Consider the following 14,610-nt stretch of genomic DNA (forward strand, 5'->3'; position numbering starts at 1 on the left):
TGAGAATGAGCCAGAGTGTGCCCAGGGGGCCAAGGAGGGCAACGGCATCCTGGCTTGTGTCAGCCATAGCGTGGCCAGCAGGGACAGGGAAGGGATCTGAGCCCTGGGCTCGGCACTGGGGAGGCCGCCCCTCGGGGAGGGGGTTCAGTTTTGGGCCCCTCACCCCAAAAAGGCCATTGAGTGACTCGAGCGTGGCCAGAGAAGGGCAACGGAGCTGGGGCAGGGTCTGGAGCACAGGTCTGCTGGGGAGCGGCTGGGGGAACTGGGGGGGTTCAGTCTGGAGAAGAGGAGGCTGAGGGGAGACCTCCTGGCCCTCTGCAACTCCCTGCCAGGAGGGGGCAGAGAGGGGGGATGAGTCTCTGGAGCCAAGGCCCCAGCGCCAGGCCCCGAGGGAATGGCCTCAAGCTGCCCAGGGCAGGGTCAGGCTGGCTCTGAGGAAGGATTTCTGTGCAGAAGGGGCTGTTGGGCGTTGGGATGGGCTGCCCAGGGCAGGGGGGGAGTCCCCGGGATCCCTGGGGGGGTTGAAGAGTCGGGTTGATTTAGAGCTTAAGGATATGATGTAGTTGGGAACAGTCAGTGCTAGGTGAATGGTTGGACTGGATGATCTTCAAGGTCCTTTCCAATCGAGATGATTCTGTGATTCTGTGAATCTGAAGTGGACTTGTTCAGACATTATCTAGAGAAAAAAAGCATTTGATTTCTCACCGTCCGTCGGTGGACACAGCCCACAAAGGATGTTCATCAGCGTCGTCTTCCCCGTCCCACTGTGCCCAAGCAGAGCCGTGATCTGACCTTCATAGATGTCAAAGGATAAATCTGGTCCCCGAGGCAGGCGTGGGAGAAAGAGGAGAGGTTAGTGACGTGCTCGTGGCATGTGGAGCCGGCTCCTACCGCAGAGGTAAATTCAAATACTGACATATGGGGTATGCATTTAACTCTCTGCTCAGAGGGACGCCTTACCTCCACACCCCAGCACACCCTGGCACGGGACGGTCCCTGCTCTGGCTGTGGGGTGCCCACGTTTAAAAGCCACATAGGGAAACGAGAAGAAAAGATCAGGGAGATGGGGCAGGGAGGATCGTATCACTAATGGCAAGGGCAGAGGAGTAGTAACAGGGATGATGTCAGCAGGATTGCTTTAGTGACAGAAGGGCTCCTCTTTTTGGGATACCATTCTAAACAAGATTGCTGCCAAAGCAGTGAGAGAAGACAACAATCACAGCTGGCATTCATGCTCCAAGGTCCCACCCCACTAAAAGAATCCAAAAAGCCCAAACAAAACACAAAAGACCACTCAACAATTCAGCTATTGCTCCTCTGTATCTGATAAGCAGCTAAAAATGTTCTTACTTCTGAGAGCCTCCACAGTTTCCCCCTTTTTCCTGAATGTTTTCTGAACACAGCTGATTCTGAAAGAAGACATGTCATTTTATAAGCTGTTTTAGGATCTTTATATTTCATTTTGAATGATCAACACTCAGCAACACTCACAACAAGATGACCACACTAAAGTGGCACTAGACACGTTCAAAACGCATAGAGGCAAGTCAAGAGTCAGGGCACTGTTACAGAACTTAGTCCATCTCCTCCACTCTGGTATCAGAAAGCTTTTTCTGGTCACCTTCTAGGTATTTTCTATGATGACAAACTGAATTATTTCAAATCTGTTTCTTTCACATGGTAGAACAATGCATTAGAGGTTTCCCAAGCTAGAAGAGGGAATGGCTACCCCCCAGGAATTTCACAATACAACAGAAGACTCAACAGATGCGATATGGAAAAGAGGCGTTAGTAGAACAGACTCCAAAGATGTGATTACTGGCAGCTCTTCATCAAAATTAGGCAAAAGCAAGCAGGTACTTTTCTCTTCAAGAAAGGTAAAAACCTTCCCTTTCAGACCCGCTGTTTTGCAAAATGAAAAAGAAAACGAACCAGTTTATCTGAAGGCACCATGTGAAGGATGGGTTTGGAAGCCTGGTCACCCTGAAAATCAGGAGGGGGAGTGGGTTACAGGTGTGAATAGCAGGGAGGAGAACTGGGTACGAAAGGAAACAAAACCCGTACACGTAAAGATGACAAGACAGTGCGAAAACGATGGAGAGCCGGTGGAGGGATGCTATGGAAAGAGTCCAGTGTGGATGAGTAATGCAAAAATAGCCACGATGTTCTCACGTGAACATCAGGATTAAAACTGGACCCTTCAACCTATGGCAGATGCCCAAAGAGACACGGATAGCACGGACAACACAAGACTCATTCCAGCCGCTAAGCTCAAATATTTATTTGAGACTAGTGGAGTCAGCCAGGAGGAGGGAAGACTCAAGAGTTCCCCAACTCACGTCAGGCTATGGCACTGGAAAATGGTGGTAACAAGGGCTAAAAGGAAGATAAGGAAAATAATACGAGACAAACTAAAAATAAGTGACAGTCCAGACACCAAACAACAGGTGACACAAAATGCAGTAAGAAAGATGAGAGCGTGGACATCTATTTTTCAGTTTTCTTTTACCATCTTAGATACAGCAGCTGGGTAAAACCACCACCAAAGTTCTCCTCAGGTCTACGAAGAACACAACAGCCTTCACACAAACCTAGAATTCAGCTTTTTCTCCTCAAATGCGTGTTACCAGAAACTAAACCCTCCCAGAAGAGTGGGCGTTTCAACATCTGCAACCGCTTACGCCTCTCGTGGCCTCAGTGAAACTGAGGGAATGGAAAACTGGCCGGTTTTGAGAGGACTCCAACTGAAGGAATACAATCCACAAACAAACCCTTTCTTTAAGCCCGGTGATTTATCCTTGGAGAGCATCCACATCGTTGATGATGGGGCTTCATTGAAAATGGAAACTAGCCGTGCTGCGTGTGTGTGGAGGACTCTGCAATGCATACCATATGCTATTTGAATCCAACGACTGGAGAAACGAGGGATTTTTCAAATGACACCCTAAAAATGTCAGGGACCCAGGTTATCTGCTGATCTGTACGTGGGGCAGGGCAGGAATCGTACCTGATGGCTTCTTTCCCCTGAAATTCGGAAGGCACAGGCTCGACTATCTCACTGAAACTTAAACTGCCATTGATGCTGCTCTCGTACAACTCCTTATAATTTTTTCTGCGCTTTGACCAAAACGAGGGCTTCATAAAGAAAAATGGCGTGCGGCGTAGTCCAAACTCCCCTGGACAGTAAAGGGAAAAAAAAAAAAAAAAAAAAGACAACTTCGTAACAGTAACTGCAGATATTCCTCAGCTTTTGGGTTTTAGCTGTAAAAGCCACGAGCTCTCCTGCTAAAGGTTCAGGAGCCAGCCTGCACTCCCATTCTGGAGGGATTTCATCAACCAAGTTTACGTTATCTGCATTTAAGCCACAGTTCCCATCAACACTGCTAGCAAGCTCCGGTTTTGCTAAGTATTTAAATGTATGTGCAAATCTCTTTCTATGCAAGAGAAATCCCCAGTGCTGAAAGAACGGTGACTTAAACTCAGGCAAAATAAAGCCAAGAGAGATCAGAGGCAAGGGGAGCTGGAGGGCTTAACCAGGCATTAGTCGCAAGATTAACAACTTGACTCTGTGTTTCGTGTTAACCTACAGCCGTCAAAGGGAAAGGTCTGGGACAGGGGGAGTAGTTTCTCATTTTCAACCCTGTAAGAGCAAACTGCAAAGGTTGAGGCATGAGTTGACCCAGTCAGAAAGCTTTTCCTTTAGAAAGAGGGCAAAGTTTAGCTGGCGTACCTACGGGCCATCAATTCTAAACGTGCTAATATCCCCCCTCACATCTCAGTTTTAACAATATAAATTATTTCATAACATATATTTGTAAAAAGCACCATCTCCTTTCTCCACAGTCGAAATTAAGTCAGAAATGCCACCCAGCTCCACCAGCCATGTCAACACGGGGGCCTCAGGACTTCAGGAATTGGTGATGTTAGCACAGTTCAATTTTTCTCATGAACATACCTGGGATAACCTGATCAAGGTAGACAGCTACAAGCAGATAAAATATACTATCCAGCACCAATAAAATAAGAGAGATAAAGAGTGGATAAGGACCACTGTTTAGATTTGAAAATGTTGCACCATCTTCATAATCTTCTAGATGCATGACCTGCCAACAAACACAGACAGAGGGAGATGTTACACACCCGCCCCGTACCGGCCTGGAAAAACCCGAGAAAATATTTAGTATCTGCACCAAGATGGTGAGCGATAAATAAGTGTGATCCGAGGAGCAGAAGGTTATTTACCTGCGCGACACCAATCAAGAAGCTGCACTGACACAAGGGGCTGAGGATCCACACGAAAGACTTGGGGAAATCTTCCAACAGGACAATATTAAGGCCCACAAACCCAAACGCCAGCGTGGCCAAGAACTCCACTATCCCCACGTGCTTTGACTTTTTAAATAGAGGGGTCAGCATAAGTGCAAAGAAAACCTAAGGACAGATAATAAAAAGATAAGGTACTATATTAAAAAAAAAATTGATCATACAGGGTATAGAAAACCTAAAAATAAAAAGGCCACAGCCTCACTCTTGCCTCTGAAAATCCTATAATTTTCCTGGTGTAACCACTACAGCATTCACTCACATCCCACATTTCCCTTACAAACAGATCACTGGGAGGGACAGATTTCCCAAAGATGCCAAGTGACAGAGCACAGAAAAAAAAATTTACAGAATAAAAATAAGGAGTCATATGGCTGAGCGTGCATATTCACCCTGGTTAGTGCACCTCCTGTAAATGACAGACAGTAAACAAATAACGATTTCTGAACTGGTTGCTTATAAACTCAAACAAGCAATTTGCTGTATAAATTAATTTTCTGAGCTTTAATTAGGGTTTTAACATCATGCTATGCAGTAACAGCAAATGTTTAGAAGAGGGCACGGGTTTGGGTTCAAAACGGCGCTGGGCAGTGTTTTCAGCTCAAAGACAGGCGGTTAGAAACTCAGATATTTCAGTCAGGAAATATTTTCTCATAGTGACGGTCAAGATCAAGTAAAACACCCCAAACTAGAGCGAACCCAGGGCAGGGATGGGGACAGGTAAGATCCCCTCCACCATTTGGTCCTACAGAAGCTGCATTTGTCCCACGTGCTTTAGTAGTGAGAGCAAGATCAGATGGGAAGGGGAGAGGAAAAAAGGAAGAGAGGAAAAAAGGAAGAGAGGAAAAAAGGAAGAGAGGAAAAAAGGAAGAGAGGAAAAAAGGAAGAGAGGAAAAAAGGAAGAGAGGAAAAAAGGAAGAGAGGAAAAAAGGAAGAGAGGAAAAAAGGAAGAGAGGAAAAAAGGAAGAGAGGAAAAAAGGAAGAGAGGAAAAAAGGAAGAGAGGAAAAAAGGAAGAGAGGAAAAAAGGAAGAGAGGAAAAAAGGAAGAGAGGAAAAAAGGAAGAGAGGAAAAAAGGAAGAGAGGAAAAAAGGAAGAGAGGAAAAAAGGAAGAGAGGAAAAAAGGAAGAGAGGAAAAAAGGAAGAGAGGAAAAAAGGAAGAGAGGAAAAAAGGAAGAGAGGAAAAAAGGAAGAGAGGAAAAAAGGAAGAGAGGAAAAAAGGAAGAGAGGAAAAAAGGAAGAGAGGAAAAAAGGAAGAGAGGAAAAAAGGAAGAGAGGAAAAAAGGAAGAGAGGAAAAAAGGAAGAGAGGAAAAAAGGAAGAGAGGAAAAAAGGAAGAGAGGAAAAAAGGAAGAGAGGAAAAAAGGAAGAGAGGAAAAAAGGAAGAGAGGAAAAAAGGAAGAGAGGAAAAAAGGAAGAGAGGAAAAAAGGAAGAGAGGAAAAAAGGAAGAGAGGAAAAAAGGAAGAGAGGAAAAAAGGAAGAGAGGAAAAAAGGAAAAGGAGAGGAAAAAAGGAAAAGGAGAGGTGGGATGGCCAAATTCAATGAGACCAGGAACCAGGAATACTTACTGAAGAGATTCCATACAGGAAAAAAAGGAGAAATATCACAAAGGCACTGCTCTGGGGAAAGAGGGAAGAGGCCGTCGCAATCACTGCCATAAGAATGGACATGACAAAAATCAGGCTCATGTAGAGCAGCACCCAGGAAAGCCTAGGAGCAAGAGAGGGGAAAAAAAAAAAAAAAGCACAGAAACCAGTCAATGATTTCCCAGCCTGAATTATTCACACACAAAAAGAGCTAAAACTACCATTCTTTAATATTCCAGACAGCTGCACCAAAGGACAATCCTGCAACAAAACAAGAGCCCCCAAATAAAAAGAGCTCTTGTAAACATCCTGTAAGTGTTCTAGGCATTAGAGCACACACATCAATACCCACAGCATCAAAAAGATACACAATTAGATGATTCATGATTTTTTTTTTTTGTTTTAAACTTGCATAATTAATCCCCTTGTATAACCAAAAGAGGGTAACTGAGTAGTAGGCTTCAATAATTAAAGAAATTCTATTTAAAATTTAATACACTAGTCATTCCAGTAGCTGGGCATGGTAATAAAATCCTTTAAAAAAAAAAAAAAAAACAAACAAAACAGAGCTGCAAGTCTGTGAGCAATTCTGACTTCAGGAAACAAGAGCGGTTTGTGTACAGATAGGAAAAAACCCAACACATCTCCCTCAAAAGCAAGTTTCTGAGTTATATTCAGTGGCCAATCGAAGCTGCCTTGGCTAATAGAATTATTTTCTCCAGACCAGAGATGCTCAACGCTGACACGGGTGAAAGACTCAACTAAATAAAATTTGTCACCAGGGACGTACCGCAAACAAACTGTGAGAAGAGAGCTCGGCTGCGGAAATAAAACAAAAGCAAACAGGAAAAACGGAACCCAGACAGCCCCAGCTGGCTGTTACAGCGGAGCAGTGAAAGATGCTAAAGCTGTCAGCTGGTGCAGCGAAGGGCAAAGCTAAACCCGTTTTTATCTCTGCAACTACCAACGATTTCAAGTGAGTATATCCTCTCACTGGGAAAAAAAAAAAAACCAACACATTATACTGCGTAAGACAATTTCTATCACGGTAAGGTAACAAATTAAAACCTGTTGCTTGGACTGCTCTGTCATGTTAAAATTACAGAGTTAGATTCATTTAATTACGTGTCGGGGAAACCGCTGCTACACTCTGAAAAGAGTCTGCTACCTGTTGTGTCACCAGGAAAGGAGGTACCGAGCCAAAAATATTTATGTATAAACAATAAAAAACAAATGACATAAAAGTCTCACACATCATCACATTCAATCCCTCTAAGTCTGGCTAAACTTTACATGCGTAAGTGCAACACTATTAGTCCGGTCTTTAAAAATAAATATTAGAATAAATCAGAATAATAAAAATATTCTGGTTTTCATGATACTGCCAAGTATCTCTAGGTTAGATTTTACAAAGCATCTCTCTTCGGGGCTGTTTTCAGTTAATCAGACTGAAAAGAATGTAAAAACTGGAGGATGGGATAGAGGAGTTCTCCTAGAAAGTGTTATTTATTCTATATTTCTTTATAGACTTTATATTTCTTTCATAGAGAACAGGTTATACCAAACGCTCACATACCAAAAGGCAGTGTCATGAAGTCCCAATATTTTTAAGAATTCCTTCAACTTCCTCTCCTTTTCTGCCACAATATGAATTGCCAAATAATACCCAAAGGGTGAGAAAGCGATCACTAGGTAAATCAAAATGATCGCACGAGGAAAATTATCTATTTCTACCACTGCAGCCTCTCCCATGACCATCGCTCTCGTCAATTCAAGTTGTTCCCAAACTGACTGATTAGTCTTCAGCTAAAAGGAAAAGAAGGAAAAGTTATTTCTGCATCACTCCCGATTTTACAGCCCCAACCCACACAGCAGCAGCGACCCCGGCGCAGCCCCCATGAGCCAGCACCGTGCTCAGCCCATCCCCATCCCCGCTGACAGGGGGAGATCCGGACACCCCCAAGCCTCCCTCTCCCCAAATCCCAATCTGAAAGCACAAGAAATTGGAGAACATCCGAACACTTGGAGATAAAATTAAAAATTTTGCAACTCTTATCACCTAAAAAGACGAGACTTGCCCTCACCGCAAGTGGCATGATGGGAGAGAAATAGGGGAAAGGGCATTGCTGATAAATACTGACAATAAAATGGTAAGGCAAATCCCTTGGCCCCTTTTGGTGCAGCATCTTAAATAGTGTTTTGGGGTGAGCACTGTCAAGCCTTCGCATTTTCACGATTCAGGCTCATTTGGACACAAATTATTCGCATCGTTCAACCAGACAAGAAAGCTTCTGTACAAAATACGGCACACGCACATGAAATATTCTGCCTTGTCATTGGATCCAAGCTAATTTTTGAGATGGCATTTTACACAATTAATAGACATCACCCCAAAAGAAGTCAGAGCCAAGGCAGTCCACAGGTTTGAACCTCCTTGGTTTTATGAGGCTGTTTTTTTTTCTGACTTACCTGTATAATTGCAGCATCGATGCAAGCTTGCAAAGCTGTAAATCCCGAGCTCCAGTATGTCACGGATTCGCATCCTTTCCGCAGGTTGGAGCAACTGGCTGCCAGAGTAAAGCAGGGCATTTTAAAACGCAGAAAGCCAGAGCTACAGCTGTCCTACCCCCAACGTAAAGATGGTGCGGCTTGAGGCCATCCCTTATAAACGGTGGGAAGGACTTCCATAGACCAAAGCATGCAACATCAGGCCAAAAACAAATTTAAAAAATAATTTTAGAAAAAAAAATAAAGAAAAAAATTGAAAAAAACAAATTAAATTATTTTTTAAAATGAAAATTAAAAAAAAAATTTAAAAAATTTTTTTAAAATTTTAAATGTAAAAATTTTTTTTAAAAAATTAAAAAAAAAAGGGAATGATTTTTCAGTTCATCCCCTTACAGAATACATGCAAGACCGTGCACATTTACCTCTTGATTCCATATAAATGGAAGACATAGCGACCGAATCGGGAAACCTCAGCTGGTAGGACATGGCATCGTTGAACACTACCCCCACAAAGTTGGAGGGTTTAAAAGCACTAGCCTCTTGCAGCTCCTCTTCACTTAAATACTCCTCTGTGATGATGCCTGTGTGATACAAGAAATTATCGTGCTGATAGCGCAGCAGGAAGAACTGTGCAACACTTTTCAAGAAGCATCACGTTAATCATTAATGACTTATTTGGGTTTGGAGATGTACACAGATATACAGATATATAGATATATCTATATATACAGGGTTATATTTTTGTCCTAGTAAAGGAAGTATTCTGAACAGAAACCCGTAGCAGTGTTGCTCAGTAGCAGGTAGGTAATTCAGATTTACCCCCACGCCTTCCCCTTTTCCCCTCCTTTTTGTCGTTCCAACGGCTTCTGTGCCCCAACCCTCTGCTGGCTACCCAAGTTTATTCTCCAGCACCAGCACTTTTCAAGAAGGGCAGATCAACTCGTGCAGAGAGATCAATACATGAAAACATGGTATTTCGCCACTGACTTCAGCAGAGGATGGGAGGAAGATGGGCCACGACGGCAGAAAGTGTAACGCTTTGCTAAAAGCAGCTGAGGGCACCCGTAAGAAAAATGCAGATTTAGGGTTGTTTCTCCACGGTACCTTTGAAGCACGCATACAAGCAAGAAAAAAAATCAAGGATACCAAACTAAAAATACATCAGAGTGGTTTTGGAGAGATTAGTTTCTGCTAGATGTGTAAGCCGTGTAGGCAAAGCACTTTAAAAAAGGGAAAAAAAAAAAATCACTTTCAAAAGAAGAGGTGACAGAGTGTTAATGGGAATCAGCACTTAAAAGATTTAAAACATTGCTTTGATATTAACAACAGGATAGAAAACACAACCTAAAATACCTGCAGGACAGCATCATCTCCTGCATTTGCCCCAGGATGTCACAGGCCAAGTATTAATTAGCTCTAAAGCAGCTCAGGGGCTTTTTGTACTTAGAACTTAGGTCCTCCCAAAACCTTTCCTGCAGCCACATAACACTTGTTGGCTGCAACAGGAGAATGGGAACCACTTCGAGATGGCAGTGCCAGAACATTTGCCAACTGAGAAAAAAAAAAAACACAACAAAAAACCCACGCCTTTACAGTCTGTTCTCTATCTGCAATGGAAAAGAAAAGCTTTTTTTTTTTTTTTTTTTTTTTTTTTTTCTTTCTCGATCAGCAGCAACAACAGCGAGCTCCCTCTTCAAACACACGCCACGGCATGAGAAAAATAAAATGCCTAGGTTCCGAATACCATCTTCAAAGTTATCAGAAGACACTTTCTTCATGATTTCTCGTGCCATCCTGGTCGGTGGTGTGTATCCGATGACAAAATTCACCAGCATGGAGGTATCCAGCGTGCCCAGGTTGGTGTTGGCAGCCTCGCTGTACTTCCTGTGCGGGTGCATCATGCTCATCAGAATTAGCCAAAACAAGAAAAAGAGTGGGAAAAGGACCTCCTGTACAAAGAGCAAGCATGAGAACTTCAAAGAGCAGTCGCAGAAATAAAAATTTCCCAAAGTTTATCTTAGTTACACAAAGCTTAAAGGAGGGACCGTGAGTCTCGTTACTTGACTGTAAAGTTCCCTGCGTGTTTCCAATGCAAGAGTAATTTTAATGCCAAATCCTTCTCTGGCACTGAAGCAGGATTTTAATCGCATGCATCAGCAACCTAAGAAGCCATTTTAAGGTGCAAATGGATCATTCTACTTGCTTTAAATATCAGCAAACTTCGGCTGTTTGGAAAGCTGCAAAGCACAAACCATGAAGCATTAACCAAGTCCAGCCAAGCATCGCACTGTCTCGTCTTTACCCCAAAATTCATCTTAAAGCATCATACCCATCACCTACACACTGGGCCAAACTGTTCGAAAAGATAAAAATCTTTCAGAGAGGTCTAATCCCACCTCAGTGCTCAGTTACGGGGGCAAATCATTTTAAAAACGTGCACTGATTGCCGTATTAATTCAAGGGATATTTTCTGGAAGATGGCTTACACATCGGGACACATTTTCAACCAAAGAATCACAAAATACCTTCTGAAGAAGCCCATTTCAACCCAAAATTGAGAGCAGACCTTGAAGCTTCAGGAATATTGTAAGAAAACTGAGCATTGCCTCTGACTCAGGAGCCACTTAAACGCAGAACAACGGCAGATGGAAGCAGTGAACAAGCACCGCACTCACCTGAACACTGCTTTTCTTAGTCCTACACTTAATAAGACAGTTCTTGAATAAGAGAGCTCTGGTTTGTCTCCATACTCCTGCTCCTCTTGGAGTGGCTGGTGCCATTTTTCAAGACTAGTTTAAGAAAAAAAAAAACAAAACAACAAACCCACAAAATCAAATCCATATGAAACAACAATTGAAAAAGCAAAAGCCAGGCAGTTACAGCATTCGGTATCTCGTATTTTTATATTTTCACATAAATTATTCATTTTCAATTTTTTATATTTTTAATGCCTTCCAATATATACGCTGGATGCCAGCTACGTGAAGAAACTGTTAGTATTCATTTGCAATGAGAGAGCTGGGGAAAGCAGCTGGGAGAGGCCTCGGGATGCCTCTGAGTGAGCCTCCACCCCAAGGCAGGACCAGCTCTATGCAAGCTCACAAAACTCTGGGCTTATTTTCATTTTGCTACACATAAATTACAAACTAAAGTATTTCTCTCAAAGCACAATTCCACTGTCCATCACACGAGCTCAGGGCAGCCAGCCAGACCGACGTATCCAAAAACAAAAGCCATCCTACGCCAGGCAAACTGTTCAATTTACCGTAAGTAACATCTTTTAATTCTGGAGCAGATCCAACACTATTTATTTTCCTTTTCATTAGTTTTTACCTTTTCATTATGCCCGCTGCACAGCACAGTAGTGCTGAAGATAATCTTTTGGGGAAAAAAAAATAAAAATAAAAAATTGAAAATGCTCTTCCAGGAGACAGCATCCCGTTCCACTGAGACGTACCTGGTGAGGGATGGAAGGCTGGGGAACCACCAGGTTTTTATCCCCAGTTTTCCCACCACTTTGCTCTCTGAGGTTTGGAGTCACGGGTCAATCTACATCTCTCTCCATATCCTCACCTGTGAAGTTGAAATATAATTGTGAGCTGCTCGGCGGAGACAGCGGGAGCTCTGCATGCCAGCACCCTTCCAGCTCCCCGACTGCCCTGGCCGTCAGTCCCACCTGCTGCAACAACCTACATGCCACAGATTTCAGCCAAAACACAGCAGAGATTTCAAGAATTTATCCATATTCCAGATTTTACAGCTCCCATTCAAAAAGCGGACTGATGTTTTTGGGGACTGCGCATTCAGAGCTGCTCTGCAGCAGGGCCCCGGTCTCTCTGTTATCTGTTAGACAACACATGGCTCAAGCTTCCTTCCCCAGCTGTGTTTTAACATGGAAATCTATTTTTGGAGCGCAGACATCGTCTAACTAAAGAAACACAGGAGGCTGCTCAGATGTCAGCACCGCTGCTGCAAGCTGAGCTCGAAGAACTTCAAACACACAAAGTGCTCCCAGAGAGACGGCTCGATGCGAGCCTGCATTGCTCTGAGCGTAGGAAGGAGGAGAGGAGGGAGAAGGCATCTGCAAGCAGCTGAGCTCGCTGCTCCCGGCTCCTCTGGTGGGTGTCGGGGTCCTCCACGGGCAGTGACCCCCAGCAGGCACACGCAGCACGGGGACCTGTGCGGGACACGGCTGCACGTCACTGGAAGCAAAGCCTTGGGAAGAGATCCCACCTAGAGCCTGGAGTGCTTCTGATAAACTCTCATAGAATCTACTTCAAAAATGGAAAAAAAAAAAATAAAAATTCTTCCGATAAAAAAAAACCTCAACACCCAAACCACAAAACGCTTAAACATCAACCTACGCTAATAACTAATTCTTGCAAGAAAAATGCATATAACTCCATTGGATATTTTCCAGCAATGCTTCAAATGCTTCAAAATGTCAGCAGAGCGTTTTAAAAATAATCAAGAGCAGCAGCTATTGCTTACAGGTCATAAAAAATAACAACACGTTTTCCCTCGCTGCTCACAGCACGCCCTGTTAAGTGCCTGGACTTCCACGGTTTGCTTTCAGGAGCACTGAACTTACAAGAGGAGAAGCTCTACCGAGGTCCTTGCTCAACGCTGCACAACCGCATTAAGGCAGCAACCCCTTCCCTCTATTTTAATTAAATCTAAAAAAAAACTGGCAAAGCTGACTTAATCCGATTCAATCACTAACTCCAGTTACTGTTTCTTTAATTATTTTGTATCCAGTTATTAAAAAAAAAAACAAAAACCAACAACAAACCATTGATGCTTCCACATCTTTGCTGGAACACTTCTACGCTTTGCTGTACATCACCTAGGTTGGAGGAAAGGTCGTTTTAAAAACATGGATTAATTTTTTGGTATTACCCCTGCCATCTGCACGTAAGCTAATGAAGGTGCATCACATGCAACTAAAATGAATGAAGAATTAGCGAATGATGAAAATGGTGAAAAATTGTATCTGGGAAAAAAAAAACCAAACCAAACAAACAAAAAAACAACAAGCCCTCCTAGAAACTCCAGATGAGGAAAATGAACACGTAGGCTGAAAAGAAAAAGAAGCTGCCAAGACATTTATTTGAATAATACTGGAGAAAATGAAAACACTCTCAACCTGTAAACGTACCCCAAAATTTAGCTACTTCCTTATGATCTTCGACTGCCAGAAGGGACCGAAGCACAGCTACTTGTGGGCATCTCAATCAAATCAATCTCACGGAAATTACTGGGTTTGTGCGTTAATTCCACACAGGAGATGCCAGTGCTTCTTAGGGGGGGGGGAAATAATGATCAGATGATAGTTAAGAAATCCTAACTACCCTAAGCCAATGGTCTTTAAGGGGCAATTTATGCGATTTAATGCTCCATGTCACGTTCTCCTTGGGTTTTAAGCTAAAAAAACCAACCAACCAAAAACAAAAAAACACAAAACCAACCCCAAACCAGTAATTAAAAACAGGGTGGGAGGGGTTGAGCCTCAGCTAAAGGAGCTGTGGCTTGAGGAAAACCAATTTATCAGTGAACAATACCTGCAGAAAGATGGGAAAATCAGATTATGGATCCTGCTGCAAGGAGACAACAGCCGAAATGACACTTAAAGAGAAACTCCGAAGCGCTCTTCGCTGCTCTCAAATTACTTCAGCTAAACGCTTTATTTATGAATTTTTAAAAAGGGGCCGAATTTTCTCCCCTACCCGAAGCCGCAGGGACACAGCCCCGGCTCGGGGGATTTCAGGGTGGGATTACGGGAGCGGGACCCCCCCCTCGAGCACCCCCACAGCCAGGCCAGGCTGGTTCCAGCTCCCCCCCTCCCCGGGGACCCCCCGGTCGCTCACTGCAGGCGCAGGGAGGGGGGTGACACCCCTCCGGGTTTCCATCCTTATTTTCCTCCCTCCCTTCCCCCAACCCCCTTGAAATGTCAGTTCCTCACCCTTTTTGGCCCAGCTACAAAACCTCAACAAATACCGAAATAAACAGCCCCTAGCAGCCGCTCCAGAGTAACGACGCGCACCGCCAGGTACAGCAAAACTCCTCCTCTTCCTCTCCTTTTCTTCCCCTTCCCGTTCTACACACCTCGGGGGGGCCGTTTCCCCCTTGTCCAGCAGCCCCCCACCGATTCCCGCATCCCTCCGCCGCGGGACGAACCGAGACCCTCGCCCCTGT

At 43.8% G+C, this 14,610-nt stretch overlaps 1 protein-coding gene across 2 annotated transcripts in view; it reads right to left on the bottom strand.

Annotated features, from left to right (window-relative positions):
* ABCA5 (ATP binding cassette subfamily A member 5) overlaps positions 1-14,457 on the bottom strand; it is a 34,508-nt gene extending 20,051 nt beyond the window's left edge. Inside the window, exons 1-13 of one of the 2 annotated variants that reach the window (XM_026861088.1) lie at positions 14,378-14,457; positions 13,200-13,261; positions 11,091-11,204; positions 10,160-10,364; positions 8,838-8,996; positions 8,377-8,474; positions 7,484-7,713; positions 5,890-6,031; positions 4,243-4,431; positions 3,956-4,103; positions 3,008-3,176; positions 1,351-1,409; positions 706-816 (exon numbers count right to left, since the gene is read on the bottom strand). In XM_026861088.1, coding sequence (XP_026716889.1) covers positions 706-816; positions 1,351-1,409; positions 3,008-3,176; positions 3,956-4,103; positions 4,243-4,431; positions 5,890-6,031; positions 7,484-7,713; positions 8,377-8,474; positions 8,838-8,996; positions 10,160-10,364; positions 11,091-11,195 — 1,615 coding nt within the window. In that variant the 5' untranslated portion in view covers positions 11,196-11,204; positions 13,200-13,261; positions 14,378-14,457. Of the gene's footprint in view, positions 1-705; positions 817-1,350; positions 1,410-3,007; positions 3,177-3,955; positions 4,104-4,242; positions 4,432-5,889; positions 6,032-7,483; positions 7,714-8,376; positions 8,475-8,837; positions 8,997-10,159; positions 10,365-11,090; positions 11,205-11,872; positions 11,986-13,199; positions 13,262-14,377 lie in introns of those variants that run through there. The other variant, XM_026861087.1, reaches the window with a different exon arrangement.
* Between the last annotated feature and the right edge of the window lie 153 nt (positions 14,458-14,610).

The sequence above is a fragment of the Athene cunicularia genome (assembly GCF_003259725.1).
Source record: "Athene cunicularia isolate RWA chromosome 18 unlocalized genomic scaffold, athCun1 chr18_part1, whole genome shotgun sequence".
Classification (NCBI taxonomy): Eukaryota; Metazoa; Chordata; class Aves; order Strigiformes; family Strigidae; genus Athene; species Athene cunicularia.